The 11,518-nt window shown below is 36.6% G+C and overlaps 1 protein-coding gene across 1 annotated transcript; it reads right to left on the bottom strand.

Annotated features, from left to right (window-relative positions):
- Window positions 1–9,339: 9,339 nt before the first annotated feature.
- CXCL11 (C-X-C motif chemokine ligand 11) lies at window positions 9,340–11,281 on the bottom strand. The gene is made up of 4 exons (XM_045532844.1): window positions 11,049–11,281; window positions 10,319–10,445; window positions 10,152–10,224; window positions 9,340–9,930 (listed from the first exon to the last, which is right to left on the bottom strand). The coding sequence occupies exons 1-4, from the start codon at window positions 11,107–11,109 to the stop codon at window positions 9,889–9,891; spliced, it is 303 nt and encodes a 100-aa protein (XP_045388800.1). The 5' UTR covers window positions 11,110–11,281; the 3' UTR covers window positions 9,340–9,888.
- Window positions 11,282–11,518: the final 237 nt, after the last annotated feature.

Consider the following 11,518-nt stretch of genomic DNA (forward strand, 5'->3'; position numbering starts at 1 on the left):
CCACCATTCCAAAAAGTTCCTTCATGACTCCTGCTAATCAATCTTCACACCACCTCCTCTACTTCTGACCCAACCTCTCTTCCAGTTTTTTTACTACAGATGATTGTTTTTCACTATATGTTGTTTTTTTCCCATTTATAGGAAGTTGTAGAACAACTTAAGTGACATTTAAGTATATGCTCCTTTGTGCAAGACATTTTTTGTTCAGTATAATATTTTTAAGATTCATCTATGTAGTTGCATGGATCAGTAATTTGTTTATTATTGTGTAATAATTCCGTTACACAAACATACCAGTTTGTTTCTTGTTGATGGACACCTAGACTGTTTTCAGGTTTTATTTATTATGTATAAAGCTGCTATGAAGGTTTTTGTATAAATATTTTTGGGGGCATATGCTTTCATTTCTCTTGGGTACGTATGTAGCAGTAGAACAGAGTGATATTTTTATCATAACATAAATGATCATGTCAGTCTTCTGCTTAAGACCTTCCAACAACTTCCACTTATAGGTAAATAAAATCCAAATTTTTAATTAACCTGTTTTACTAAGTCCTCTGTGATCTGGCTGTTAACCTGTTTCACCAGCCTCATCTCACATCATTCCCTTTCAGCTACTACATACACTTCAGTGACAGTGGCTTTTATACTAGGAGTTTTCTCTCTCTGGAATGCCTTTCCTCCCTCTGGAATGCCTTTCCTCCATTCCTTGTGTAACTGGTTCCTTCTGGACAGTTGGGTTTTAGCTAGATTGTACCTTCTCTTAACCGCACAATCTGAAGCAGACATGACCTTATTTTAATTATTTGCATAGCATTTCTCACTATCTGATGTTTGGTTCGTTTGTTTTTTACTTGTTTAATGTTTGTTTCTTCACACTAGAATGTAAGCTTAAGGAGAGCAGGGAGCTTTTCAGTCTTATAACCAACAACTAAAACGTCACCTGGCATTTGGTAGGCATTCAGTAAATATTGGATGGGTGGGTGGATGGATGGATGAATGAACCCTTACAGACTTTGAATAACAGTATAAATAAAAGAGGCACTTCTTCAAAAAGTATTTTCATTGGCTCATCAGATTTCTACATTTGGACATGAGTATTACTGTTTTTTCTAACTTTAGGAACCAAGTTTAAGTTAAGAAGACTATAATTTCTCCAGAAGTTACCATAGATTTAGGTAGGTAAAATCAATACAAATATTCTCAGCTATAGGCCAGAATCTTTATTCCAAGGACTCTGCAATAAATATACAAAAGCTTCTGGTTATCTGTAATTATGCATTGAAAGAATGAAGGAATGCAAATCTCCTTAGTACATATTACGTCTATGGTCATGGATGGGGTTTGAAGAACAATGAGGGGGACTGGATTTGTTCTCATTATTGTCTGTCTACTTTGTGTAGGGAAGTAAGCAAGTCTCAGGGGATAAAATCCAATGCCTGTGTTCTTGCTGGGCTTGCATTGTAATTGAGAAGACCAAAAACTGTGAAACAATAACTATCAACAAAAGAAACTCTATGATCAATGTCAAATGACTGGTGTAGAAAATAAATATTAATAATAAGGAGTTTGATGGGAGACTGTACTCATTAAGGTCGCAAGTTCTCAACAGATTTTTCAGAAAAAAATTTAGGCCTCAGATGAACCTTAAAGTGTGAATTATACTTAAGTGATCAGGAGGGGAAGCCAACTAACCAGTTAGGAAGGTTGGCAGAGTCTCATAGGGGTAGTAATGCCTTGTTAGGCTTCTGTAGGATCTGGTCCACAGTTTTACAGGTACAGAAACTCCCATTTTTCCTAATCATCCAGAATAAACATGTTCTCAGAGTTAATTCCACTAAGCAAATCTACAAGAGACTAAGATGAAAATTAAAAAGACAATATATTCATTTATAATGAAGTTCTCCCTAGTGATTGGAATGATTGATTCTGGTATCCAAGTCACCCCTTTTCCAGAATCAGAGTACCTGGAAAGTTGCATTAGTATTAGAACAATACCTGGTGAGCATAGAGTCAAAGGACCATTCTTTTGTTTTGAATGGGGATCTGCTCAGGGGAGAAACCTTATAAATGATCAATGTGGAAAATCATTCAGAAAAAAAAAAATCAAAGTTTTAGAAACAATAGCAAGCCCACTCACTATTACTTGTTTCACCCAAAACCAACCCTTCATGTATCATTTGGATAAAAATATAAATAATAACTCTTTTAAAATTTTTATTTCTTTCAGTTTTTGAAAGGCTTTTGGTATGTTCACTTTCCTAGTATTCACTGAGCTGAGTCTGGTTTTGGAAGAAAATGAGAGTTAAGGAACTCTATCCCATTTTAGTTTCAGTTTCAGCTGCTGTTGATTTATGTTTAAGCCTCTGATAATGGCATCAGGCCAAAAAAACCAACCAAACAACAAAGAAAAACCCCCACACAGTCTGCCCTGACAGACTTGTAAATACAGACCAAGAAAAAAATGCTTTCCGAGAAACTAATATGCTTAGAAGAAATTTCCTAAAAAGGGAGCAGGATGACTTCAGTGATTTCTGTAGACTGAAGATCCCCTCATCTGGTGTAGAATACTCCTTGGAAAATATGGGAGAGGAGAGCAAAGCTTCCCCTTCAAAGTTTTAACTTTGAGCTCTCAAAAGACTCTCTCTGATAGCGTCTGGTAAATACTGGTTGTGTACATTTGAATTACCCACGTGTCTCATCATTCCTAGCTAGCGTGCCTGTGCATTCATAGCCCCTCTAAGCATGATGAGTGTTTACAATCATCATCATGCTTAGGAGGGTTCAGAATAATTTGTGTTTGGATACATTTTGAACCATACAAGTTTTACTTTCCTCACACTGGATGGGATGATAAGATGAGCTTGGAATCTAGAGATACAGTATATATTAATAGTTCTGTCTCTCACTTGCTCTTTGATCTCGGACAAATTGTCAGGTCTGTGCTTGTTTTCTTACCTTCAAATGCACATTATAACCTAAACCATCCGCTTTTCAGGCTATTATGAAGATGACAGGAGATTACAAAGGTATTTTAACAAGCTGAATGAATTTTTCACCAGCCAGAATTTCAGAAACATAGCTATCTCTCTGGCCAGATTTCAATTTATCTCCTAGGTGCAGCTAAACTAGGTTCTCTCTCTGGATGATGCAGTTACCCATGTTTGTGGTCAGGCGTGTACCTGTTAGTCTATAGCATTAATAAGCCATAGGCATGACTCTCCTGGTCAAACTAAGGATTGGAATCATGCAGCATTTACTCATAGAAACGGGCTTATTTGGATAGCCCGGCTTATCTATGGTAAATGAAAGCAGACAGTGAATTTACAAAAAACAAGACAAGGATGCACACTTCACCACTTCTCGTTGTACTGCAGGGCCCAGCTAGCTTGATTAATAAAACAAGGAGAAATTAAAGCCATAGGATTGGAAAGGAGATAATAAAATCTTGCAGGTGATAGAATTGTTTGTACAGAAAACCCAAAAGAATAACAAGTTTTAGAAATAATAGTAGAGTTTATCAAAGTGGATGGCTAGATCAATGTATTGTATTTTATATACCATTAACAAATTTAAAATATTAGTTAAAAATAAGTAATTTACAGTAGCAACAATGAGCACTTAAAGCGTAAACTAATTAAGAATAAAACCAGCAAGTCAAGCAAGACTGGTTTGCATGAAATGTAAATGAATCTTTCTAAAATAGTATCAGATAAAGTAATGTTGAGATTAAATATAGTATAATTACCCTTTTGATAAAATTCAGGAAAACTAAAGTTAATTTGTTTAGGTATGTATATTTAAATGATAAAACTATTTTTAAAAACCAATGGTGTTAGTTGCACAAAAATGTGAATGTGCTTAGTGCTACTGAACTATACTTAAAAATGGTTAAGATAGTAAATTTTATGTTGTGTATGTTTCACCACAATTTTTCAGAAAAGCACAGCATTAAAGATAGTGATTATCTTGGGGCTAACGGAGGCAAAGGAATGGAATAGGGAAGAAACACATCGCTATATTTTAGGTTATCATAATGTTAATGTTCTGGTTCTTGATTTGAGTGATGAGTTCACGAATCTTCATTGTATTACAGACATATAAGTATATTCATTCATGAGTCAGAGATAACAGTATATGTATCATCCACTAAAATGATAGTTAATCCAAATCTGTATACCTGAGGTCCATTAAAAAATTAAATTCCCACAGAGTCCTCATTTTAGGGAAATAGTGAGAACGTTAGATCCCTGTTTCCTCCTTTGGAGAGGAGCCAAAGAAATGTGTTGTAATTATGCCAGTACTCTTCTGAGTCATTTCATATCTTAAATATTGGGAAGTTTCCAAGAATATTGTATTAAATTTTAGCAATATTTTAGTTTATTAGAGTGATTGAGGGGTTTAAGTCAGCATATTAGTCAGAAAAGATCATTGAGTTATTAATCCAGAGATCAAAGAACTGAAGAAGGAGAGCTGGAAAGATGATGGCTAGTGAAATAAATTTAATAGATGAAATAGCAGGAGATAAAACCAGAGGATAGGCAAAGAAGAGCAGGAGGTGGGAATTGGTCTTCCTCTCTCCCTACCTCTACCTTTCCTTCTCCCCCTCCCCTTCTCCCTCTCTCCACCTCTTTCTCTCCTCCTCTTCCTCCCTTCAGTAGGACAGGAAGACTACAGATTAAGATGCATTTAGAAGTCCCAGTACAGGGGAGTGGGGGGAGGTGATGGGTGTATGCCTACATGATGAGTGCGTTACGCACCGTCTGGGGAATGGTCATGCTTGAAGGAATGGTCATGCTTGAAGGTGCTGACTCGGGGAGGTGGAGGGTGGGAGGAGGGGATGGAGGTATGACTACATGGTTAGTGCCAGGCACACTGTCTGGAGAATGGACACGCTTGAGGCTCTGACTCAGGGGGATGGGCGGGACGTGGACAATGTATATAACCTGAGCTTTTGTACCCCCATGATGAGCTGAAATAAAAATATATATATATATATATATATATATATATAGAAGTCCAGTACAGGGGATCTCAAGACGTGCATGGTTCTTAATATGGAGTGTGAAGGGTAACTGGTTTTCATATTAACTATTTGTATAAACTGCTCCATATGAGAATTTACTTTATTAAAAGTAATATATTCAGTTCTATACTTACGCATGATTTCTCTTGTGCTAGGCTATGCTGTTCTACTTATCACATTTAATCTTAAGGCTGACTCTGTGAGATGTACTTGTCTTGAAATATGCTAAAAAGGGATTCGATAGCAAGATTTGCATCTAGACAGTCTAATTCCAGAGCCTCTCAACCACTTTACTGTACTGCCTCTGTGAGTTACTTTTGTCATCAGCCTCTACTGATAAATAAAATCTATGACATCAATCAACAAGTCAGGGCACCTGGTCATCTTAAATTAGAAGCAGGAAGACCACTTCATGTGGAACCTAGTTAAAACCTTTTGGTTTCTGGTACCCTAGGTACAAAGAGTCGTATTTTACCAGCAATAATTGTGCACCTGCCAAGGTACTGTACTCCTGTGCTACATACAGGAGTACAAGTGAGTATGACATGGTCTCAGTCCTGAAGAAACAAATATTGTGAGATAACCATTAGCTGCAGGCCATCCATGGAGGCTCAGAGATTGTCGAAGAGATCTGGTGATTGCTGAAAGGAGTCCTCCTCCTAGGAAAGGAAGACATTAAAATTAGGTAAAATTATGTGTTGCAGTAAGTGCTAAAATATAGGTACAGTGGAGGTACTAAGCGGAGGGTGATCAGTTCTAAGGAGCATATATGTAGGATGCCTCAGGAAGGGATTATGGCAGATAACTCTTTAGCTGAGTCTTGGCAGATGAGTAGATATTGGACAAGTGGATAAAGAAGGGCATTTCAAATAGAAAAGAATGGAAACTGCAGATAATTGAATATGACTGGAATAGAGAATGCAAAGATGTGACAATTAGCAGCACCATCCAGAAGATAGACTGATACTGTGCTAAGCAACGTGGACTTTATTCTGAAGGCGATGAGGAGGTATTGAAAGATTTTAAAAGGAGAATACAGTTGACCCTTGAACAACACAGGTTTGAACTGTGCAGGTCCACTTATATGGAGATTTTTTTTCAACCAAATGCAATTTGCGAGATGCAAAACCTTCACATACAGAGGGCTGACTTTTCACATAGACCAGTTCCTCAGGGCCGACTGCAGGACTTGAGTATGTGCAGATTTTAGTATATGTCTTGGAAGCAATCTTGTGGGTATATCAAGGGATGACTGTAATGTGTAGGCAGTCCCTGGGTTACAGACAATCTGACTTAACAGCATTCTGTACTTACAAACAGGCTCCCAAATCTCCCCATAAGGATAATTTATAATTAATTCAATTAATAATTTGGGAACTAATTTCTTCCTTGCATGTAAGCAAACCTACATGGCGTAAGCAGTTCATTGGCATAACATCTTTACGCTAGCAGATAGTCAGATAGAGAAGCAGCTGATAGAAACACAAGAACACAAAGAATCAGAAAATCCAGAGCCAAGGAAGTTTACAACAGAAGAATTAGCTGAAGCCTTTCGTCTCATTGAAGCAGGATTTGCTAAGCTTGAGGAGCAAGATCCTAACGTTGAGCAGTTTACCATGCAGTTAGTGAGAACATCAGCTGCTATAAGGCCATTTATGATGAAAAAAACAAAAAGGCTGTGCAGACAACCCTAGATACCTTTTTTCAAGAAACCAACTTCAGCGGTAAGCTCTCCTCCTCCAGCCACAGAATCAAATCCTGATTCTCTAGCACCATCTCCATCATCATCTTCTGATTAATGTTAGCTTGCCTTCTTGCCAAAAAATTCCCCTTTCAGTAAATGAGACATTGATGCAACATTAGGTGAATGTTAACCTTTGATATTCTTTTTTGAAATTTGTCCCATCTTCTATCTAAACTTTCTGTATGAATTTGTTTTTATGTTCTGTTTGAATTAAAAGAAGGACCACAATAGTTTCTGTAACTGTTATTACAGTACAGGGATATTATTATTATTATTATTATTATTATTATTATTATTACAGTATTGCACTATTACCACCTATGAACCATTATAGTATTATTATTACCATTGTATATAACGCTATTCATCAGGGATCTGAGTTACGTACAAATTCGACCTAAAGAGTTCTCAGGAACGTATCTTCTCCATAACCCAGAGACCATCTCTATTTTCATTTTAGCAGATGTCAAAGAAAGCTAGAACTGGACAGTAGTTAAAGCAATAAAAACAAACTGTATTCAGGAATTACCACAGTAGGAGAGAAGAGACCTCAGTATAGAGATGGGTTCAATTCCGAATACAGCATGAACAAGTGGGGATTTATAGTTGAAGATGAAGGTGTCACTGGATGAAAAATCACTAAGGGGATAGGGTAATTTTTGCTAAATTGACTTAACAACAGTCTTGCTGAAGGCAAGCCTGGATCTTCAGATACCACCTGGAGGATGGTGAACGATGAAGAATTTGACCAGATACCAAGGGTGATCAGATGTTGAAGGCGGAGGATTCTTGCTAAATTGAGTTAACATGATTCTGTCTAAAACTGGATTCTGCAAAGATGAACACAAAGGTAGAAAAGAGGGTTCAGAGGAACCTGACTAAAGTTGGGTCAAGGAGAAAGTCTTTGTCAAAGGTTCCTTTAAAGTAGTGTTGGAGGGTGGAGACTGAGGTAGGGAAACCAAGGAGGCTCTTAAAAAGAGGTGATTAGGCCTGAACTAAAGCTTTAGCCATAGGGATGGGAGAGAAAGGATAAATTGAATAAATTTAATGTGATATCAATTATACTTTCAGGTAATATCATTTGGGCAGATGCTGAATATAAATGGCAAGAGAGTCCTAATGGTTGCTTTCCTTCCTATTATCTTTTTAAAAGTGCTTACTGGAACATAATTTGTGTATGTGTACATAGAGATAAATTTGTTGTTGTACTGACATACATATTAAAGGCAATTTAGATGATTCTGTTTTCAGGGTCTTGTGACAACTTGGGATGTGATAAAACCAGGGTAGTTAATCATAGGCATATGGCCTTGTTGGAGAGAGGTCCAGGATCAAGACAGGAAAAGATGGAAACAGCTCTAGTTTTTTATTTTTTGGAATTGATGTAGATAACAGATATGGAGAACACACATTGAAATAAAGTGCCATGTTTCTGAACTCATGCATTTGACCAGACTTCTACACATATGGCAGACTTAATCATTTGGGGGAAGAGAGAAAATTTGAGGACACTGTGAAAGTAAATATGTTTTTGGGAAGTATGGTGCCTTCCCCCTCCCTCCCATAAATCAGATATTTAAACAGAGTAGATTAGAATTTTGTGATTATCTTGTTCTGGTTTTAATCAAAAGCTTCAGAAAATGTCTAGTTTTAATTTTAATTGATTTATCATTGGTTGTATTTTCTTTTAGGAGGAGGAATCTTAAAATATGATATAGCCGGGCGTGGTGGCTCACGCCTGTAATCCTAGCACTCTGGGAGGCTGAGGCGGGCGGATCGTTTGAGCTCAGGAGTTCGAGACCAGCCTGAACAAGAGCGAGACCCTGTCTCTACTATAAATAGAAAGAAATGATTTGGACAGCTAAAAATATATATAGAAAAAATTAGCCGGGCATGGTGGCGCATGCCTGTAGTCCCAGCTACTCGAGAGGCTGAGGCAGGAGGATCGCTTGAGCCCAGGAGTTTGAGGTTGCTGTGAGCAAGGCTGATGCCATGGCACTCACTCTAGCCCAGGCAACAGAGTGAGACTCTGTCTCAAAAAAAAAAAAAAAAGATATGATATAGTTCAGTAATGCATGTTATTTCATATTTTGGATCATTATTCAGTTCTGTTCAAGCTCTTTTGGGTGGTTTGTCTTTGTGAACAATTTAAAGAATGCTAAGTTACAATGTATGGTAAATTATATAAAGTCTATAATTCACCTCAGAGCATTTTCCAATGTAGTAGCAGTTTATTGTTGTGGAAAGTATATGGTTTCTGTTTTAAGAAGGGTTGTGGTAGCTTATTGGAGGAAAATGATTTTGATTATTTTCAAAGTAAACTAGTCTTAGGTATCCCTAAATTTTATAGTATATAGGCATGACTAAAGAAATGGATTAGATTATGTATTTTTCTAAGAAATAGAATCACAAAAAGTAAAGGTGATTGCCAGATATGCATATATATTTTAAATATTTATTTTTCAGCATTTTTTTTGGTGACAGAAGCATTTTGTATTTAAAATGTATCCAAGATACTGCTATCATTTATACACATAGATAAAACCAAAATGTACAGTAAACACACATATCCTAATTGTTTCAAAGATCTCCATGAAAAAAAGTTGGGGGAAAAAAAAGACCAGTGCTACTAATTCAATTATGAAATACATGCAGTTTCCCGTAGGCTATAATTTTTCTCACAGTATATTTCATGAATTATAGTCTTTTTGTAAAACGAAAAAAGATGTGTAAAAATTTTTTTCTAGCCATTTATGTGCTACATTATATTTGGGGAAAGAAATGTGTATTTGCAAGAAAAATTATTTGAGGAATGTTTTACCACACATGGATGGTTTTGACCCATAAGGGCTTTACTCAGTAATAATGTTAATGTCTCCATTGTAAGCACAGATAGTAATATGGAGTATAGATCAAATACAGAAATGTTTTCATAGTCACAGCAGAATAGTTACAAGCATCACATTTTCTTGAAGGTTCTAGGTTCTAGGTTAGACCTAGGAATGGAAGAATGTATGTTGGAACAGGCAGGAGAAAGTCAGTTTCTTATGGCAGAATTCTTGTTTCAGTAGTCACAGTTAAACTTGTTCTAGATTTTTAAATCCTCTTTTCCAGGACTTTATACATTTTGATATTTTAAAAAATTCTTTCTTTCAACTTCCTGTAATGAGAAAATGAGAGTTTTATTTACTTGGACTGTTCTCGTTTTCCCAATGACGTGTAAAAACTTACGAAAAGCAAGCAATTACTGCCAAGGACCCCCTTAACAGACTGCTTCACACAGGACCAAAGCAGAATCTTTCCGCAATCGTCTATTTTCTTTTTTCGAAAGATCTGGCTTGGCTAAAATAGATTGTAATATGGAAGTAATCTGTAACCTACCTTGATTATAAGGCTTGCTTGCTTTGATTTGGGATTTAGGCATCGGTGTCCTTTTTGTGCTTTCAGGGTTATACTGTTAAGGGAAGATACAAAAGAGTCTTAAAGTCTGGATGGAAAAACATAAAAAAGCCCCCACCATTGTCATCTTCAGCAAGTCCATTACTTACATCACTTCTGTTTTGTCACAGTTGTTACTTGGGTAAATTATGGAGGCTTTCTCAATATCTGCCACTTTCACTACTTTTACTCCTGGGCCTATGCAAAGACAACGTCCCCTTTTGAACATGGGGAAGCCTAGAACAGATCATAGCATTAGTTAGTGATGCAACAGAGGGCTGTGGTTTATAATCCTAGGGATGAATGTGAGCAGAATTTTCCTTAAGGATAAAGACATTGATTTGTCAAAAATAGCCATTGACACAACCATTAATGGGAAAGGAGTTAAATAAGTAAGATGTTGATGATTTTCTCTTTAAATTTGTCAGCAAACTGTTAAAAAATGAAGAGAAGCATGAAAGGAGTTTATTGGAGATGAAACGTGTTTGCCCTTTAGATTTTAAGAATTTTCCCAGGAAGCTAATAACATTATCACATATAAAATCTTCTTAACAGACATTTAAAAGTATTACAGGCTATTAAACTATTATTAACTATTACAAGGCTCTTGCCAGATATTGTAGCCAAATCAAAAATTCCATGAAGTTTATCATCTCTAATTTCAATAGTCATCTCTAGTGCCTTAAACATTTCCAGCATTTCTCTGCCAAAGCTGTATAGTAACTTCTGATATGTGATATTAAATAAAAATTTATCATGTCTTTTAGGATAAAATTGGAAGAAAAGACATTTGAAACGTTAGAAAAGGAATTTATAGGCTGAAGTAAAGGTACCATTTACCTTGAACAATTGTTGCATAGAGTATCACAGCCAAGACTATAGCCATGCCCTTCACATTCATGTTTATTTATTGCTGCTGCTGTTCCTGCTGCTGCTTCTCCTTCACCTTTGATGCTCTTCTTGGAGAGAGTAGAAATGCTGGACATGAAAGGAAATTCTTAATTGGTATATATAGAGCATTTATACACCAACAGTCCTCTTATGGCAACAGGAATTTCCCTCCTTGAGTCATACTCCTTTCTTCCATGAGTTTCTGTTTTGTTCTCGTATAGATAGATGTCGCTGTCTCTTCCTGTTGTAGTGCTGAAAGGGATAAGAATGTGAGCCAGCCTTCTTAAGGTAGCTTTTCCTAGAAATGCACTAATTGTTGGCCAATGGGCAGTGTTGGGCTATGGGCAATGGAATTCTGACTGTCCTTCATTCAGGAAGATTGATGGTCCTTTACCCTCCATCCTTCACAAAACTATACA

The sequence above is a fragment of the Lemur catta genome, chromosome 19, assembly GCF_020740605.2.
Source record: "Lemur catta isolate mLemCat1 chromosome 19, mLemCat1.pri, whole genome shotgun sequence".
Taxonomy (NCBI): domain Eukaryota; kingdom Metazoa; phylum Chordata; class Mammalia; order Primates; family Lemuridae; genus Lemur; species Lemur catta.